The following is a 1790-nucleotide window of genomic DNA, read 5'->3' on the forward strand; positions in this document are numbered from 1 at the left end:
TGGGGCTCTTGATCCCTCTGGAGCATCATGGCCTTCAGGTACAGGGGCCCTGACCTTGTCCCTCTGCCCGGGGAGGGCTGTGCTTGAGGGGCACTGGCTGACCCCCTGTCTTCTCCCCTCTCTCCTCTTCCCCTCCAGGTTCCCTGGTCCAGGCAGCAGTGACTCAGTCGCCGCCCTCGGTGTCAGCGAACCCGGGAGACACCGTCCAGATCACCTGCTCTGGGATTAGCAGCGGCTATGCTGTTGGCTGGGTGAAGCAGAAGGTCCCTGGCAGTGCCCCTGTCACTGTGATCTATCTGAACAACAAGAGACCCTCGGGCATCCCTTCGCGATTCTCCGGTTCTGCGTCTGGCTCCACGGCCACGTTAACCATCACTGGGGTCCGAGCCAAGGACGAGGCTGTCTATTACTGTGGTGGCAATGACAGCAGTGCTGATCAGGGTCAAGGTACCTTGCAGGGTGGCAGTTGGTGTCTGTGGGTGCTTTGGGATGCTGTTGGTGAGGGATGACCAAGGCTTGGGCACTGCAAGTTCCAGGAGAGGTTTTGCAGGTGGTGGTTTACCAGAGACCCTCAGCACCAGGGAACCCTTGTGGGACCAACACTCTGTCCTCTGCATGAACACAGGGCCATCCCCACCAGCAACTCTTCAGGTGTGACCTAGTGTAAAGCTGGCTCTGTCTCTCAGCAGGTGAAGGAGGATGTGATGAGCAGTTCCCCCTCAAGGAGCCAGGAGGGAGCTGAGAGGAGTAGTGCAGGCAGGATCTGGCTGTAAGGGCAGAGTAAGACTTGCATGGAGGGGCTGTGTCCTGTGCAGAAAGGTGTGTAAGTTGGGATCCATGGCAGAGCCCCATCGTCGTGGGGACGCGAAGCTGGTGAGATCGCGCCATGACCTGGGCCCCTCTCCTCCTCGCGGTGCTCGTCCACGGCTCAGGTGCCCTGACCAGACTGGCTGTGCCCGGCTGGGGCCTTTGGGCACAGGGGCCATGTCCCCCTGCCTGGGGAGGGCTGTGCTCGAGGGCACTGGCTGACCCCCATCTTCTCCCCTCTCTCCTCTCCCTCTCCAGGTTCCCTGGTCCAGGCAGCGCTGACTCAGTCGCCGCCCTCGGTGTCAGCGAACCTGAGACAAACTGTCCAGATCACCTGCTCTGGGCTTGATAGCAGCTATGGTGTTGGCTGGTACCAGCAGAAGGTCCCTGGCAGTGCTCCTGTCACTGTGATCTATGGTAGCAACCAGAGACCCTCGGACATCCCTTCGCGATTCTCCGGATCCAAATCCGGCTCCACGGGCACGTTAACCATCACTGGGGTCCAACCCGAGGACGAGGCTGTCTATTACTGTGGTAACTGGGACAGCAGCGGTAATGATGTTGTAGTGACAGAGATGTGGAAGTGAGCTACAGAGGAGTTAAAAACGGAGGTTTTCTGCCCTTCTCCTTCTCAGCTCAGCAGGGCTGTGGGCCTGTGGCAGCTTCATGTCTCCTCTGCATGCCCACAGCTCTGTGTGTCGCCCTGATTCTACCATGCCATGCAGGCTATGGACACTTTGTGCCTGTCCCAACAAAAGGCATGGCATTGCTCTGTCACCTGCCCTAATGCCTCGTGCTGCTGGCAGTCACGTCCTCTTCATTCTGACAGTTCTCCACACAGGGCCCCAGGGCTCAGCCCTTCAGGTCTGCGTGTGGAGCTGCAGTCCCTCTGTGCCATTAGGAACTTTGGGCAAAGGGGCCATGTCCCCACGCCCAGGGAAGGCTGTACTCGAAGGGCACTGGCTGACCCCCATCTTCTCCCC

At 59.5% G+C, this 1790-nt stretch overlaps 2 gene segments (V, D, J or C); both read left to right on the forward strand.

Annotated features, from left to right (window-relative positions):
- Positions 1-138: 138 nt before the first annotated feature.
- LOC104519914 (Ig lambda chain V-1 region-like) lies at positions 139-742 on the forward strand (the record flags this gene model as incomplete). The annotated part of the segment is given in 2 exon segments: positions 139-447; positions 690-742. Coding segments are annotated over 2 exon segments (362 nt in total), but the record flags the coding sequence as incomplete, so codon positions are not given.
- A 144-nt stretch (positions 743-886) lies between these two features.
- On the forward strand, positions 887-1394 carry LOC104519884 (Ig lambda chain V-1 region-like). The segment is given in 2 exon segments: positions 887-932; positions 1066-1394. Coding segments are annotated over 2 exon segments (375 nt in total).
- The last annotated feature ends 396 nt before the right edge of the window (positions 1395-1790 follow it).

This window comes from Antrostomus carolinensis, unplaced genomic scaffold (assembly GCF_000700745.2).
Source record: "Antrostomus carolinensis isolate BGI_N321 unplaced genomic scaffold, ASM70074v2 scaffold31889, whole genome shotgun sequence".
Lineage (NCBI taxonomy): Eukaryota > Metazoa > Chordata > Aves > Caprimulgiformes > Caprimulgidae > Antrostomus > Antrostomus carolinensis.